Raw genomic sequence first — 16,835 nt, 5'->3', positions numbered from 1 at the left:
CATATGAGGTGCTACCTGCTGAGACTTGTAGTGCAGCAAGCATGAGGAGGAGTTTGCAGGTGCACACTAAATATATATGCTAGACCTTTTAATATCTTGCTATATTGCATTTGAGGGTCATACTGTACAGACACTCCCTCTGCAGGTCATACTGTACAGACACTCCCTCTGCAGGTCATACTGTACAGACACTCCCTCTGCAGGTCATACTGTACAGACACTCCCTCTACAGGTCATACTGTACAGACACTCCCTCTACAGGTCATACTGTACAGACACTCCTTCTACAGGTCATACTGTACAGACACTCCTTCTACAGGTCATACTGTACAGATACTCCTACAGGTCATACTGTACAGACACTCCCTCTACAGGTCATACTGTACAGACACTCCTTCTACAGGTCATACTGTACAGACACTCCCTCTACAGGTCATACTGTACAGACGCTCCCTCTACAGGTCATACTATACAGACACTCCTTCTACAGGTCATACTGTACAGACACTCCCTCTACAGGTCATACTATACAGACGCTCCTTCTACAGGTCATACAGTACAGACGCTCCCTCTACAGGTCATACTGTACAGACACTCCTTTTACAGGTCATACTGTACAGACACTCCCTCTACAGGACATACTGTACAGACACTCCTTCTACAGGTCATACTATACAGACACTCCTTCTACAGGTCATACTGTACAGACACTCCCTCTACAGGTCATACTGTACAGACACTCCCTCTACAGGTCATACTGTACAGACACTCCCTCTATAGGTCATACGGTACTTATGTATTATCTGGGCTCCCATGTTAAATGCACCCCATTTTTTCATACCCCTACTATCCAACTACGCATGGAGTTGATTTTATATAGTGTGGCGAGCGCAGCGAGCCACCGTGCCCGAAGCGTGGCGAGCGCACGCGGTCTCATAAGAAAAACGGGAGCCCAGATATTACATAAGTACCGGTCATACTATACAGACACTCCTTCTACAGGTCATACTGTACAGACACTCCTTCTACAGGTCATACTATACAGACACTCCCTCTACAGGTCATACTATACAGACACTCCTTCTACAGGTCATACTATACAGACACTCCTTCTACAGGTCATACTATACAGACACTCCTTCTACAGGTCATACTGTACAGACACTCCTTCTACAGGTCACACTGTACAGACACTCCTTCTGCAGGTCATACTTTACAGACACTCCTTCTACAGGTCATACTGTACAGACACTCCTTCTACAGGTCATACTGTACAGACACTCCCTCTACAGGTCATACTGTACAAACACTCATTATACAGGTCATACTGTACAGACACTCATTATACAGGTCATACTGTACAGACACTCCTTATACAGGTCATACTATACAGACACACCTTCTATAGGTCGTGAACGGACCTGAATAAGGCCCTTAGTCCAATAAACCCTCAGCTCTGAGTAAATGTAACAATAACTAAATATCTGACCGACCCAAAACCTGCAAGCTATAACCGTGTTCTGTCAGGTAATAATGAATCATTCTCTCTGAGTGTTCACCTGAAGACCGGCAATAACTGTACTTAGCCTAGGAGTTTCCCCAGGCGGTCAGAGTCGGAACATAGCTCGCAGCATTCCATCTGCAAGCTGGGTAGGGCTTTGCCCCGGAGGACTGGAACTCTAGTGTTGGGCACCTCTTCTAACGTTACATGAAAAACGGGAATGTTTCTAAGCAGGCAATGACTCAGACTGGTCTGGCGCAAACATGTTGGAATAATATCAACAGCCTCTAAGTACCTGGGCCTCCCTTGGTCATGTTTATTCTAGAGCAAGTAACATCTGCCGCAGGGCCCAGAATTACTGCTGGTGGCAATGGCTATTCCGTTAAATTTAACGGAACGTCATTGTCATAATTTGTTCTATAGAGCCTTATTGCTGTGTAACATCAACGGTAAAGAACATTTGCAACACCAAAAGGTATAGAACATTTTCATGTAGAAAAGCGTAATAAAACACGGAACCACCTCAATTGAGCTATATATTGTTCAGGACAAATGCTAGCATAGTATTATGGTTCTAGAGATCTCACAATTACGGTTATCCTTTATTTGTATGGCGCCACAAGGGATCCTCAGCGCCCAGTTACAGAATACATAAATAAGCAGAACAGTTGAATACAATAGAGGACAAGTATTGATCTCTCTATTTATCTTGTCTAGAGGACAAGTATTGATCTGTCGGTGGTTCTCAACCTCGGTCTTCAAGGACCCCCAACAGTGCATGATTTCTAGGTCTCCTGGCAGTTGCACAGGTGCACTCATTATTCACCGACACATTTTAAAAGATCACAGGTGGAGCTAATTAGTTCACCTTTGATTGTCAGTGGAGACCTGGAAAACATGCACTGTTGGGGGTCCTTGAGGACCGAGGTAGAGAACCACTGCTCTATATAAAAAGATAACTACTTCTCTCCACTATGAGGTGAAGTACCCCGCTGACCACTAGAGGCCACTCGATGGAACAAATGATTTCTTTGTGTGCTAAAAGATGTCATGAAAGAAAGTTAATGCAAATTTTGCAGGGACACTGGTCTATTACAAACTTGCTGGACATGGCGATAGGGAGCTGTGAAGACCGAGATTGGAGGTAGGAGCAGATAGGGACTGGGGGTGGGAGTTTGTGGGCTAAAAACAGTCACAGCTCAAAGTAAAAGTAAAAACTGTCGAAGCTTAAAGTGAAAGTACATTGCAGGAGCCGTCATTTGGGTGGTCTGTTAACTAGTAGGGTACATAAACATAGCTGCATCAGCAGACGACACTGAAATGAGTATCAGCGTGGAAGAACACTGCAGGATTTGGTTCCAGCCAAGATGGTTTAAGTAAGAGAAGCACATGAGGAAAGAGGGCCCTGCTTGTGAGAGCTTACATTCTAAAGCTATGTATTCATCTTGCTACCACAAGCAAATCTGGCGCCTGACACAGAAACATACCACTGGCACCATGAGCACGAGACAGGCATAGGAAAGGGTTATGGCCTGCACAAAATCAAAGAAGTGACGTCAGTAGAACATGTGCAGAAAAATCCTTATTAATTATACAAATCTAAAATAATGAGGGTGGGAGGGAGACAAACATAAACTAACCATAAAATAAGTAATACTGTGATATCTTTATAAAATCATGGAATATGCTAATGTGATAACCACACCGAAGATCCAACACCAATGTGTCACGAATACCGAGGCCAAAGACTTTTGACACATTTAAATGGATTATTAATTGGAACAAGCCAAAAGGTCCATACACACTGGGTTGTTTTTTTGCCCAGGGCGTATGCTGACCGATGATGGGGGAAATCCCTGGGCTGAAAAAAGCTCAGTGCATACACACTGAGTGTTTTTTACCCGATTTAGCAACTTACCCAGGGGTGGACAACTTTCCATAGTGGGACGCTATGGAAAGCCGTCCATTTCGTCGCTCAACTGCTGGTAATACCGGCAGGTGAGCGGCTGGGCCAGTGATGATGCAGGAGCGCGCATCTTCGCTGACCACTCATCACTGCTTCCTACATACTTGGCGGCTCTCAGCTCAAAGTCGCCCAGTGTGTATGGGCCTTAACACCGGCACTATGCTATTTCAGCTGTAGCACAGTTAACCATGCAATATAAATAAAAGGACAAAAAAAATAAAAACAATCTTCAAATCTGGAAAGGCATAAAAAATGTGATTACAAATTTGCACAAGAATAGCACAAAAGGCAAAGACTGACCTAAAGGCTTTTCTGGGGGTAATTTTATAACATGAGAGATTTGGTAAGAAATATCCAGCTTTTTAAAGCGGCAATCGTTTACAATTCAAACGCAAACTGGAGATTTCTTACCAAATCTCTCACTTTCTGAATCTCTCATTCTATTACATTTCACCCTAAGGTCTTGGCTTTTTGTACTATTCCTATGCTCTAAACTAAAGTATGGTAGCACCACCAACCCTGACACTATCATTATTGACTCTCAACAAATATTGGTATTATGTTGGTTCAATAATGAAATTTTGTTATACAAAATCTTGTGCAGATTCAAACAACTCTAATTTTGAAATTTGTACAGTATAGTTTAGATAGGGACTTCCAAGTGGTCCTGATACAAACATACAGTAGATTGTGGCGTTTTATTGAGTCTGAGAGTGATCTGCTTATTTATCTATTCAGTTATTCACTGAATGGTTAAACAATGGCAATGCAAATCAATCATGTACAAGACGCTCATCGTCTGCTGATCCGCTCTGCCAGTCCCTCCATTGGTTGCCTGTATATTACCGTATTCAATATAAAACACTTCTACTTGCATATAAAGCTATTAACCATACTGCACCAGCATATATCTCTGCACTTATCACAAAATATCTCCCATCTCGACCACTCCGCTCTGCACAAGATTTGCGTCTCTCATCTAAGTGGATCACTAGCTCCCATTCACTATTACAGGACTTTCATCGGGCTACTCCCATCCTATGGAATACCCTTCCATGCACAATTAGACTCTCCTCTAGCCTCCAAACTTTCAAGCGTTCCCTGAAAACTCACCTCTTCAGGCAAGCCTATCATATTTAAGTTCTACACGCATAACCCTCTGAGGCACTTATGTATTATATAGCTTCCCTTCTGGACTTGTAACTTGGTGGGACTGCTATGCTATTACTGATGCCTGTCCTTGTGTTTCCCTCCTATATACCTAATAGATTGTAAGCTTGAAGCAGGGCCCTCTAACCTCCAAGTCTGTCTGTTACCCAGTTTGTTTTATCACTGTCTACTATTGTAAAGCGCAACGGAATCTGCTGCGCTATATAAGAAACTGCAAATAAATAAATATTAAATGTACAAACCTCTAAAGCAGTCCCCACCACAGAATATTCAGAACGTAGCCCACCACCAACCCATACAGTATATTTGTCAATTTAAACCACTGCCCTCCCATTCTGTCTAACTTTTCTTTATTGAATCCTTGAAAAACAATAGACAGATTCTGATATTTTTTAAGGGCAACATCATCTTTTTTTCATTTTCAGAATCTTTAGTAAATGTAGCCCTAGAATCTATGGCCCCAATACAGGTTGGCTCGATAAGCTGCTGAGTCAGTCACCCTGACTCGAGATGTACCTGCTGCGGAGCCAGGGTGGGGGTGGGTTTAGACCATCCTTGCGGGTTGCGGCCTCCTGGTCATCCAAAGCCGGGACTTGGATTGGGTGCTGGATGACTCAACGCCAGTTGGAAACAGTGAGAAAACAAACTGGGTAGTAACAAACCGCCGTAGAGGTAGGAGGGCCCTGCTCGCAAGCTTACAATCTATAGGTTGTAATGAGATGTTTTTTTAACCATTTCTGTTTTACTGATAATTTTAATAATACGCTGCACTAGATTGTCTAGATTTGTGCTTTTACATGTTTCACATCTGGCTTTTATTATCATAGACTCAGGTATTTTTGGGAAGATTTACTACGCATACGACACTGCTATAAAATGTGCTTAGAATTGTATCCACTATGTAATGTGCAATCTGGGATGTGTAACAGGAAGAATGAAATTCTACATGTAACCGTCCCAAAGCTACCCAGCTAATATGAAGTACCCTCTGCGTGGTTACTAATGACAGTATGGTCATCCTAGAATGGAATATTGGAGTCTATTATATCACAGAATTAGTGGTGTACTCAGAGACTCTGCTTGTTCCGTAATGGGAATGAATATTCTGCTACAATGGCCTGGTGCGGGTTTATGGTGCACGGTGCAACTGGTAGCTGTGGGCATCATGCATTATTCCAAGCATTTAGGAGCGACTGGATGCTACAAGACAGAGATTCCATTCAGTGTGGGTCTGATTTTATTGAAGGCCATATTCAACTAGAGGATCTACAAGCTTCGTTTCAATGATGTGTGATATTACAAGAAGTTTCTGAAGGCCTTGTGGATTTGACTCTTATAGGTTTAACATGTTCCATTAACAATATGACCCGATTCCCGAATCCTGGTGTAGAGGATAATGGGGACAGCTATTGTAGACCTCTCATCTCTCTAAGCACTGTGGTGTAAATGTATGAAGCTTGGAGAATTGGTATCTATCCCCATTAAGAACGTTATGTGCAAGGTGATAATGCACCAGCCAATCAGCTCCAATATGTAAATTGTCTTTAGGAGCTGATTGGCTGGGGCATTATCACCTTGCACATAATGGGGCAGGTTTATTAAGCTCGGTGAAGTGATAAAGTGTCTGGGTTTTATCCCCGGCCAATCAGCTCTTAACTGTGAAGTTACAGGCTTGGTTTGAAAAGTGATAGGTAGGAGCTGATTGGCCGGTGATAAAAACCGGACACTTTATCATTTCACCGAGCTTAATAAATTTACCCCAATGTTCTTAATGGGGATAGATATCACTTCTCCAAGCTTCATACATTTAGTATACCCCAGTATAAGGATAATTAGAGTGCTGCCACAGAAATAGGGTTTTCAATATATGCTAACACATCTTCCAAATCTAGAACCTGCTTTGGTATACAGATCCAAAAATTTACAAACCTATTTTCCTTGTTTTTCTCCATTTGGATATGCCTTTATACTAACAAGATACAGGAACACAACCTTTCACTGAAGTCAACCAATGGCACCAAGAAACACATTAGATTACATGCATGACCCGTGTTGGTGAGTGACGGGTGCATACATGGCAATACTGCACCTCTTCCCTGCACCTCTTCTCAGGCCTGCACACTCCGATAGTTGTTACAGATGTGAAATAATTACAGTAGGCCCACGAACCCTTGTCTAACGTGTCTGTGCCCATAATCCTTTGTGCTTAGAAAAGCATTTTAGAATAAAAGCGCTGAAAATACTGGCAACACAATCCGGAGCCTAATAAATCACAGTACATGTACAGTGCGCACAGCTATACGTACTGTACAGTGATGTATACACACTCAGTCGGCATATTGTACTGCTGGAACATAAATAGGAATTTCCTAGGTGATCTTTAAACTGAAATATTCTATACACAGATTTTAAATGGCATCTTTAACAAAATAAACACCAAGCGATAATAGATATATATATATATTTATATATATATAAAAAGACAGTTCTGATTTCATAACAAGGCAACTACATTCTTGCTCATCAGAGTCTTTGCAATTGATTTGCAATACCCCACAAACAGAAGGATATTGTGTACATATACACACTGCAGCTGATAAAGCTTCTCCCATAACAACTTACTTGTTACGGCTATGTTGATTTCTCCCGTCCTTGGAGTGATCTCTCCCTCGTGTGGGAGCTGAGATATTGCAGAGGAGCGTAGGGATTCTAGAATCAGCGATCCCTCTTCCACCGAGTCACTTGGCGCTGACCCCCGCGTACTGGGTTGAACCCTGGTGAGCCGCTCGACGTCAAATGCTACGTTGTCGCTGCATGGCAGATTAGTCTGAAAAACATAAAATATGTCTGATAAAGCAAAAACATAGTATAAAAATATATATTTGCACATCGCAAGAGATCGCAGCGTATGAGATACATTAAGGGATAACCTTTTCCTTTCTCTACATTGCAAACATGCCAGCTCCGCATCCTGTATCTATGAACAACTCCTATAGTGTCATTTGCAGAATCGTGGCCTTGCTTGTGCATTCATCTGCCTGGTATAGATACAGTACAATATATTCCTTTCTGTAAAATACAATTATTGCCCCTAGCACAGGTTAAACGTCAATGATTTCAAATGAAGCATTTATCTGTAAGGTGCTACAGAGATGCTGCAGAGCTCTGGGCTGTGGGAGAACAGTCTACATCCCCCAAAAAATGTTGACTTGCACATTAGCCATGAGTGGAGCATTAGGTGACCACGGAGGAAGTCTTGCTCCTTGGAGAACTAGCAGAGAAAAAAGAACGGTTGAGGAGCAAGGGTGAAGCTGTCCATATACTTCATTGGTCTGCTACTGTATGTTAGGGTCCACTGTCCATGCAAATGTTCATTGTGTCTACAAGGATGACATGTCAGTCAACTGTCTATTGGTGACCTCTGTTCTACCCGCGGCAGCGGCGTCTTCAGCATCATCTGCTAGTCATGTGAGGAGCAGTTCTGGTGAAGAAGCCTGAGGAGCAGTGATTCATTGCGTTCTCTTGCTATCCCTTCATTTATTCTCTTGCTATCCCTAATACTTATCTGTCAAACTTTTGACTGTCAACCTTGTCATTGTTGACCTAATGCTTGTGTTGACCTTCTGAACCTGTCGTCCTTAGCCATGTCAACCTAAGCCCTTTTGACCTTCAGTGGTCGACCTAATGTATGTTGAGCCTATAACCCATACCCCCGACAACCACCTATGCGAATCAGCCATCTGTGTGTTTAGCAAAGCTTGATAACGGTCTAGTCATCCAATCATCAGCTCGATAACGGTCTAGTCATCCAATCATCAGCTCGATAACGGTATAGTCTTCCAATCATCAGCTCGATAACGGTATAGTCATCCAATCATCAGCTCGATTACGGTATAGTCATCCAATCATCAGCTCGATAACGTTCTAGTCATCCAATCATCATGCCCAACACCCCTACTGAAATGTGTAGAGCCATCATAAATCTCTACGGTAATTCGGATGGACTGTACGGAAACCAGACTTCATGATTTTTCTTTTCAAACACCCGATTTCTTCATATGAGAATGCCACTGTAACTACAGTAGTTATCAATAACCCCCTTGTCTAGCTCGGCCACATACTGTAGCTCTGTCCATGGCCTGGTGAATGGGGCAGAACTCAAACTCAAAGAGAACTAAAGTGTCCGTCAGTCTTTAAAAGGTGTAAAAAGGACACAAATGTATGCCAAACAATAGCAGCTAGTCCAGGGCAAGTAGGACAAGCCATACCATAGCCGATCAGGTTGCTTTAACTATGTTTGTTTTGGACAAACATTCAGTGTGGCTAGCCAAAGTGGCAAGTTTAGGCAATCCGGCAACACCAGACACAGGCCATCAGTGAAATTCCGTTGGATACTTGCACAGTTTTGTTGTCACACATATAGACTAAAAAGCCAAATTGCCCCCTGGCAAAGCATGCCCGTCTTAACAGTAAAGCGTGCCCCTGGGCAAAATAATTTGGGCTCCTCCCCGATGTGTAGCAGCGTCCTCCGTGCATCGCTATTTGCTGGGCGGGAAGAGCTGCTGATTTTGAAAAGGCTGGCCGGACGCTCAGCCAATCAGCATCCGGCCAGTCTTTTCAAAATCAGCAGCGCTTCCCGCCCGGCAAATAATGCTGCAGCCGCCCCTGCCCGGATCCACGCTGCCTGCCACAGCCGCAGCTCCCTGGAGCAGTGCCTTGTTCCCCATTGGGGTGGGCCCCTAGAATCCTTGGGCCCCTGGGCAACTGTCCATTAAGCCCAATGGGAAAGACGGCACTGAGGCAAAGGGTAAAAAGAAGATACAGCTAATGCTAAAGAGGCAGACTACGAAATTACTATAGCGAGTGTATTTCTTCCATAGGCTCAGCAAGACTTCATTGCATTACACAGGAATTGTCTCTGAAGGAGAGAATTGCCTGCGGCATACACTGTAAAGCAACATACCCCAAGATCACTGGGAGAGATGACAGCGGAAATCATAATGATGAGTAGAGACTGAGATCAGCACTGGCTTGGGCATATATTAGATGCGGATCCTTACCATGACGATCTAAGTATTTTGGGCTTCCAATAAGTCTGCAATTATTGCGCCGGTGAAATTGCGCTCCATTAACATCTAAGAACAACTTTACACTTTTCTACAATGGGATTTTCATTGTCGCTTTCAGAAAAACTGAAACATTTAATGGCAGTGTGGACGGAAAAACACAAATAAGACAACGGGCAAGATGGTCCAATTCTGTGATACGTCCGATTTTCCCACAAAAGTCTCTTGTTTTGCAATGTTATAGTGTCTGAGTTTATTCAAAGTCAGATGTTTTCTACTCTAAACAAGATGCCCGGTAAAAAGTCGTATCCAGACTAGCACAATGTACTAAAGTCTGAGCTAGAAAGTCTCACACAAAACCGCTCTACAAAGTCAGACATAAAGGGGGAAATTTACTAAGAATAGGAATACGATTTTTCGTATTCGTATTCTTAATACGAATGAATACAAATGCATACGGCAGTTTTAGCCGTATGCAAATTCGTGTTCCGGATGGTAATTTACAAAGCAGTCAAATACGACTGCTTTGTAAACGCCAATGTCGCATCCATTCGTATTAATTCGTATTAGCGGCCGTATATATCTCTGCTAATACGAATTAGTACAGGCAGTCTGCATGGATCAGTCAGATCCGTGCAGGCTGCAGTGTGTAAAAAAATAGAAAAATAAGTAAATAAAACCGGCGTAGGGTCCCCCCCACGGCCGTAACCAGCACCAGTCTCAAAGAGCCGGGGCTGGTTCTAAAAAATCAGGGAACCAACCAGATAGGGCTTCGCTGAATTTTTAAACACTTTTTTTACACTGAAGCCTGCACGGATCTGACTGATCCGTGCAGGCTAAAGCCAAATACTCCAGGAAATTGAGGTCTATTTTCCTGGCGTATTTGGCCGGCAATTATCGGCAAACTAAAATAACGTATTTTAATACGGACGCTTAGGAATCACCATTCAAAATTATCAGCAAACTGTCTATTCGTATTTCCCGATGGCGTATACATTCGTATTTGTAAATACAATCCAAATGTGCCATTAATACGAATATGCGTATTTTTGGCATAGTAAATGCCAAAAATACAAATAGGCCTATTTTACTTTGAAAATACAAATTTTTTAGGCGGATTTGCCTTAATAAATTTCCCCCAAATAGTTGTGTTTTGTGTGAGCTGTATTCGTCAATGTTGTAAATCAATAACAAGTACAGGTTGAGTATCCCTTATCCAAAATGCTCGGGACCAGGAGAATTTTGGATAACGGATTATTCCGTATTTCGGAATATTTTAATATTTCAATGATGTATTTTGAAGTATCTTGCATTTATGCTGTATAAACACATAATATACACACAAATATATTTTATTACCACATAAAATACACACAAATATATTTTATTTGTTCAAAAAACAAGGTTTCAAAACGTGAAACAAAATGTGTGTACTATCTCAGCAGTGAATTTGAATGCCAAGCAATCATTGTCTTGCACATATATAGTGCCAGTTACATATCATGTCCCCAGTGATGCTGTTACAAATGTCCCCAGTGAGTTTTTAGCAAAAAAAAAAAAAAAAAAATTTTACTTTCTGGAATGTCTGGTTTTCGGAATAATTTGGATAACGGATATTCGGATACGGGATACTCGACCTGTACACATTTACAGCAAAAAAATACTTTGATCTCTCAAAATACAGACACGACTTTAACAGCTGATGGGCCGTTTTGCCGAGAACGGCTGTGGATTTTCGAGATCACGGCCGTATATCGACGATCCATGGCCGTTTACGCGGACACCCCTTTTCACCGATTGGCAGGCGGGACATTGAATCCCGCCTACCGATAAACAGATGAGCGGGCCAAAAACAGGCCAGGGTGACGACTGTCACGACTTACAGTCAGTCGCAACCCGGGATTGGATGCCCCTGTATGACTAAGTGTAGTCAAGATCTAGTGGTCAGATCGCCAGTGTTCTGACTGCACCATAGAACACTGGTTAGCACAGATCATCCATACACACATAGCTGGTGCATAGCATGTGTGTCAGCTATGTGTGCTGAGAGATCTGTGCTAAACTACATCGATCAGCATGGCTACGGGGCTTTACAACTTAATTTGCTGACTCAAGAAAGAATTAAAATCCATAAAAAAAAAAAAAAACAACAACAACCACCTATTTCAGCCATGAGACAGGAAACAAAACACCAGCATATGTGTTATCATAATTGTCATGTCAGAGCATTTTCAGGAAATTGGTTTATGATCTATGGCTGACATTTCATAACACTGGCAGCTGCACTATAAGAACGGGAACAAATACCAACACGGTACTTGTGTATTTTGGCGGCGCCCCCGATGTCCGTCGTACGACGGACAGATCGCATCGCATCGCATGCCATGCACCCGATGGCATACGATGCGATGCGACGCGATTTTGACCCCCTATACGACCAAAAATCGTAAAGGGTGCTTTTGAGCACCCAAATGGGTGCTTACAATGTTAAATGCACCCCCACGCCACCCCCCCACTATAAACGTGAACCCGAAGCGTGGCGAGCGCAGTGAGCCCGCGAGGGGCGGCGGTACGCGTCCTACGACCTTTTAATACCCCCACTATCCACGTCGGCGTGGAGTTGAGAATAGAATAGTGTGGCGAGCGCAGCGAGCCACCGAGCCCGAAGCGTGGCGAGCGCAGCGAGCCCCGCGAGGGGACGCGGATACCTTCACAGGTAAACGCGTCCCTTCGCGGGCTTCACAGGTATCCGCGTCCCCTCGCGGGGCTCGCCACGCTTCGGGCTCGGTGGCTCGCTGCGCTCGCCACACTATTCTATTCTCAACTCCACGCCGACGTGGATAGTGGGGGTATGAAAAGGTCGTAGGACGCGTACCGCCGCCCCTCGCGGGCTCGCGGCGCTCGCCACGCTTCGGGTTCACGTTTATAGTGGGGGGGTGGCGTGGGGGTGCATTTAACATTGTAAGCACCCAATTGGGTGCTTAACATTGTATAAGCACCCATTAGGGTGCTTATACAATGTTTAATCGCATCGCATCGCATCGTATGGCATTGTATGCCATGTACAATGGCATACAATTTCAAAATTGTATGCCATCGTGCACTATCGTACGATATCGCGTCGCATCGCATACCATCGTATACGTTATGGTATGCGATGCGATGGGCGCCGCCAAAATACACAAGTACCAAAAACACATCCACGTTTCAAAAACAAGTTAATCAGATGAATGGCCAGATGCACTATGCTTCAAAAGTAATAAAATGAAGAGTGATAAACAGCCAGCCAATCAGCTCCTACCTGCCATGCCACAGGTTGTGTTTGAAAAATATCAGGTAGGAGCTGATTGGCTGGGGGTATATCAATCTCCATTTTATCACTTTTGAAGCTTAGGGCATCTGGCCCAAAGCTGTGCTAGTAAAACGGTTCAGTTCATGTATACATGGTGGCGGTTGATGTAGCAGTGGGAGAAGTTGGCCATTTAAGCCAATCAGTTTCTGCCTCTCATCGTCAAAAATGTACTTGATAAAAGTTACCTTGAAGCGGATTGGTTGATCTAGGTAACATCTCCTATAAACCTGACCTATCTTTTAATCCATCTAGACTATAACGAGGCCACGCCCCCTATCCCAGTCCTTGATCTTTAATGCGGTCAGGCACGGGACAGGGCAACCAAAATCAGGACTATTGGGAGTTATATACAGACCCTGCAATATGCAAGGATAATTAGATAATTTTTTAACTGGATTTGCTGAAGTCCTGGATATATCGGGGGCCGCTTGCACTGGTAGAAAATGCATTGTGATTGGGCCACTTTATCCACATGAAAAAGCATGCAATATCTATTCTGGGGCACATATAGAAAGAAACAATAACGGTGGCAAAATAAGGAGGCTCGCTCTTCCGAATCACCACCTGAAGTGTCAGAACATGTGATAGAACTGTGCCAGGGAACAGTGCGCATGATAAGTACCGGACACTGCTCCATATAAGGAACACAAAGTGCGTAACAGGTCTGCTGGTTACTTACCACTATCCCCAAGGCCTTCAGGATATTTAGCTTACACATTGGACAGGTGCAGTGCTCGCTGAGCCAGGGGTCCACGCACACCTTGTGGAATACATGCCTTGGAATGAAGAGATGACAATTAGAATATATTACTGTACTTGCTTAGTGCTACCTATTCCCAGCTCTTACAGGAGCAGCAGAATTACAGTAGGGCACACAGTAATGCCGGTTCTGGCTCATTCGCACGTCACATGTCTTCGTCCCAATGCCGGCAAATATAAGTCCGTCTCGACTGACTTATATTTGCGAGCCCAGGAGAAATCCTTCGATGGTCACCAACCATGTGATCTTTTACATACAAATATTTTTCATATTGACACTTCTCAATAGAGTTCAAAATGGTCATGGTCACAGGTAGAAGAGAGGCCATGTATAAAACCAAGCTGCTTCAATAGTTATTGGAGTTAAAGCACCAATTATGCTGCTTTCACATTGCAAACCTGCTTTCAACCCGTAAGTTAAAACCAAGATTTAATTTTGCAGGATGGAAAATCCTTGGTAGATGGCCAGTTGCAAACCTCTGACATCATCCAGAGGGCAGGCTCTGTGTAGACAAATTCCATTGCAAACCAGGTATGTGCAGTATGCCCAATCAATCATCATAGTTCTAATTTGCATTTGTGCTGTATATCACTATTTTCTTGTATCGTTCTTTTGATCATCTACACAGTATGTATTGTCAGGTGCTGCGGAACCCTTGTGGCGCCATATTAATAAACAATAATATTAATAATAATAAGTCAATAGAATGAATTCATTCTGATTGAGAAGTGTCTGAAAGACCAGCATACTGTAAGCGAGGAAGACATGGAGATGTGAGGGTGTGGACTACAACCATAAATGGTGGTGGATTCCAGGATGGGACAGTAAAGGTTCTTTAAGATATAGACCGATGAGTCAATCTTGCAGCATCATATAATTATTATATGCCACCTCACAAAGACCTGCTGCAAGCCATAACCAACACCAGCAGGAGCCCGAAGCCACCGTGCACTCACAAGCTACCGTGCCGACCGCAACCCACCAGGTCAACAAACACCATGAGCGGACGCCATTAAGCGGCGCACATCTATGTGGGACCAAGGCACCGAACAACCAGCAGCCACACCTGCAGTGAATGGTCTCCAACTGTTCACCTTCTAGAGGTAGGGATAGTACAGTGTGCCCTAATTTCATCAGACTCCATCATCCTTTATTAAAAAAGCTGAAAACATTTGCTACTAGCCCAATTGCTTTCCTTTACAGGTGTCATTACTTCTATTTGTCTCGCCTCAACCTTTGCCTTTCTTATTCTTTACAAACTCACATTCAGTGCTCAAATTTCACGTTTAGTACATAAATGTGCAACAATTACAGTACAAGTCAATTTAAGACAAGTACATGGTAAATAAAGACAGTTCCATCAGGGGACAGGACGCTGCAGCAATTATAAAGATGGCAGATATATATTTCAAGAAAAGCACATGAGGAGAGAGGGCCCTGCTCATGAGAGCTTACATTCTAAAAGGGGAGGGGCAGACAGACAGGAGTGACACAGAAGTGGTGAGGTGAGCATAAACAGAAGGTTAGGATGTGAGATGGCAGAGTTTAATGAAGTAGTGGTTCTTGAGAGTCCGTTTAAAGTCTTGTAGGGAGGTGGAGTGTCTGACGGAGAGGTAGAGAATTTCAGAGATAAGTAACAAAATGGGCAAACCTTGGAGGCAGGAATGGGAGGAAGTAACCAGTTGTCAGGGGAGGTGGCGAGCATTTGTGGAGCAATAAGGAGCTGCAGGGAGTGTATAACAAGGGTTGGAGAAGCACGTCAGTGTTACCCTGAATCATATGATGAGATTGAGATGTAGGAACGTGGGAAAAGAGAGGAAAAGATACCTTAGCAGGAGAGTGTGACGAGGATGTTTACAGTTAGGGAATAATGTTCAAATGAAGAAGACATACCTCCCAACATGACCCAAACAAAATACTTGGTTCCTGGAGTCCCTTGCCAGGGAGCCACACAAACCACTTATGTAGACGGCCAGCATATACCCAGAGATAAACTTCGGGCACTTATTGCTCGTCAGTACAACTAAATAGACATGGCATGACAGCCATGTTTTCAACTCAACCGACAACCATTTTTATAATCCTAACCTGCCTTCAGACCTTTCCCCACTGTGAGCTCATGGTTTTACCAATTGTAACCGGATTTTGCATTTGCTGTAATTATACGTTAAGCAGTCATTGTAGAGTGCTGCTGTTAGTGTAATTGCTGTGCTCTACACGCAGTCATGATTATACAGTCATTAACCGCAGTAACATTCTCTGTGCCCGGCCTTACAGTGACAAGCTGAGAGCTCGGAGACGCGATGCACAACACTGTTCGGAACAAAGCTACAGCGAAGATGACATGTTCCCATTTACTGGCCACAGAACTCTACCTCCCTTTCATTCCACCAAGGTTCTAATCGGGAGATCTATAAGCCGCTTTCAGACATAATGACTTTTAGATTCTATCGGCTTAGATTGCGACCAGCCCCGGCTTCACATTCACTGCTGAGCGCTCTCTCTCGCTCTCCAGATAGTCTGAGATAGACAGCCGCCCATATCAGTGCATTCTGTCTTAGAGAACCAGTTTCTTTGTAAAAGACAATATTAACACAGCTTGTTGTCCACTATGTTAGGGATTTGGCTGCTCTTGCTATATAATATGCCTGCCAATGATAATGGACTTACATCATGGGAACGTTCTTTGTGCATTACTAGTATTCACAGACAAGCTTTTAAAGACTTAGAAAGTAACAAAAAATAACAACATAAAAAAAACCCAGTTTGTTTCCGTGCCTGGCAAACACGTCCGGCATGTCATGGTTTTTTTTAATTGATTTATTTGTAATAGTGAACAAACGGTCTAGACATGGTTTCCGGAATTTGTGTTTTTATCTGTAGCACATGAAGCTGTAAAGGGCCAATCCAGCTAAATGGTGTTCATTTGGCCATTGGCAAACCATGGCGTGATGTAAACGCATTTTATTCTATGCAAGAACACTACAGACTACTTATGTATGCTAGGACACAGAAGGGGG

At 43.4% G+C, this 16,835-nt stretch overlaps 1 protein-coding gene across 3 annotated transcripts in view; it reads right to left on the bottom strand.

The window, feature by feature from the left end:
- RNF130 (ring finger protein 130) overlaps positions 1-16,835 on the bottom strand; it is a 175,436-nt gene that overhangs the window by 24,090 nt on the left and 134,511 nt on the right. For all 3 annotated transcript variants that reach the window (XM_083181475.1, XM_083181474.1, XM_083181473.1), the window contains exons 6-7: positions 13,735-13,831; positions 7,260-7,464 (exon numbers count right to left, since the gene is read on the bottom strand). In XM_083181475.1, coding sequence (XP_083037601.1) covers positions 7,260-7,464; positions 13,735-13,831 — 302 coding nt within the window. The remainder of the gene's footprint in view (positions 1-7,259; positions 7,465-13,734; positions 13,832-16,835) is intronic.

Source organism: Crinia signifera, chromosome 4 (genome assembly GCF_055691185.1).
Source record: "Crinia signifera chromosome 4, ASM5569118v1, whole genome shotgun sequence".
Lineage (NCBI taxonomy): Eukaryota > Metazoa > Chordata > Amphibia > Anura > Myobatrachidae > Crinia > Crinia signifera.
Note: the sequence above shows the minus strand (reverse complement) of the source record. Positions and strands in the feature narration are given on the sequence as shown.